The sequence below is a fragment of the Phaethon lepturus genome, unplaced genomic scaffold, assembly GCF_000687285.1.
Source record: "Phaethon lepturus isolate BGI_N335 unplaced genomic scaffold, ASM68728v1 scaffold45600, whole genome shotgun sequence".
In the NCBI taxonomy this organism is placed as follows: Eukaryota; Metazoa; Chordata; class Aves; order Phaethontiformes; family Phaethontidae; genus Phaethon; species Phaethon lepturus.
Window position 1 is genome coordinate 2420 of NW_010510618.1, and position 1473 is coordinate 3892.

Consider the following 1473-nt stretch of genomic DNA (forward strand, 5'->3'; position numbering starts at 1 on the left):
GAACTCCCGGGCGATGCGTTCCCGCCGCAGAGCCACCTTCCTCTGACGGGACGGGACGGGAAGAGGCACCGGTGAGCACTGGGAGCTGCTGGGATCTCCCCGGCATCCCCCGGCACCGTCAACCTGCCTTCAGCTCGCTCGGTTTCTTCTCCTCCCGCGCTCGGCAGCCGGCAACTGCCTCCAGCTTCCGCTCCAGCGGCTCCCGATGCAGCTTCTCCTGCCGGGGTGGGGAGAGAGGAGGGTTGGAGACAGGATGGGACACCCGTGCCCCAAATCCCGCCTCCATCCCTGAATCCCTCCTCTGGCGGGGTTAAGCACCACCACGAGGGGCTGGACACAAGGAAGAGCCAGGGCCCAGTTCCCTCCCTGAATGGTCTTGGGGAAGAATTTGGGGCTAAAAACGGAGATGGGGAAGAGCTGCTGCCCAAACGCCTCTGTAAATGACCTCAGGGAGAGGGTTTGGGGCTAAAAATTGGAGATAGGGACAAGAAGTTGCTCAAATCCCCTCCATAAATGCTGTCAGGGAAAGAGCGTGGGGATAAATCCCATCATGAGGGGCTGCAAAAGGAGACGGGGATGAACCAAGGCCAAAACTCCTCCAGAAACAGCCTCAGGGAGAAGGTTTGGGGCTAAATTCCAACCTCAGGGCTTGGAAACGGGGAAGAGCCATGGCCAAACCCTCTCCACAGATGGTCTTGGGGAAGAATTTGGAGCTGAAAATGGAGACAGGGGCGCGCTACATCCAAAAACAGTCCACAAACAGCCCCGGGGTTGAATTCAGGGCTAGAACAAAGACTCGGGGACGCTCCCTGCCCTGCACCCACCAGGATTTCGGTCTCCCCCGTTCCCCCACCTTATACTCGAGGGCTGCGTCGTCGAGGGGGACGAGGGCGTGGGCGCGATGGGCGTGGGAGATCTCGCAGAGCAGGCAAACGGGGGCTTGATCGTCACGACAGAATCGGGCTAAAGCTTGGCCGTGAGCTTGGCAGCGACTCTCCTCCCTGGCTTTCCGTTTGGCACCGCGAAGCTGCCGGGCGGCTTCTACCATGTTACCGAGTTGCCGGTTGGGTCGAAGAGCTCGATGACGAGAGGTTTTCCGACAGACGGGACAAGGGAAATCACGCGCCAGCTCCGCCCACCAGCGAGTGATGCAGCGGCGGCAAAAATTGTGGCCGCATTCGATGATGACGGGATCTTGCAGGTATTCCAGGCAAACCGAGCAGCTCGCTTCCACCCGCAGTGTCTCCAGCGGGTCGGCCCCCGACATGGCGGCACTGCTGTTTCTCCCCCCCAAATTTTGGGGGGGAGGAGGGTTGGGCACGGCTCAGGGAGGTTCCAGGCCGGTTGGTGGGACGGGAAGGGGTTGAAGATATTTTTTGGGGGGAAAAGAGCTTAAATCCGTTAAGGTGATGAGGTGGTTTTAGTAAGAATGGGATGCTGAGGGGCGGTGATGTGGGTTCAAAGCGGTTTTGG

General features: G+C 59.8%; 1 protein-coding gene across 1 annotated transcript in view; it reads right to left on the bottom strand.

Annotated features, from left to right (window-relative positions):
* Positions 1–1267, bottom strand: part of LOC104628845 (E3 ubiquitin-protein ligase TRIM39-like) — a 3030-nt gene extending 1763 nt beyond the window's left edge. The window contains exons 1-3 of the mRNA XM_010297562.1: positions 854–1267; positions 128–217; positions 5–42 (exon numbers count right to left, since the gene is read on the bottom strand). Coding sequence (XP_010295864.1) covers positions 5–42; positions 128–217; positions 854–1267 — 542 coding nt within the window. The remainder of the gene's footprint in view (positions 1–4; positions 43–127; positions 218–853) is intronic.
* Positions 1268–1473: the final 206 nt, after the last annotated feature.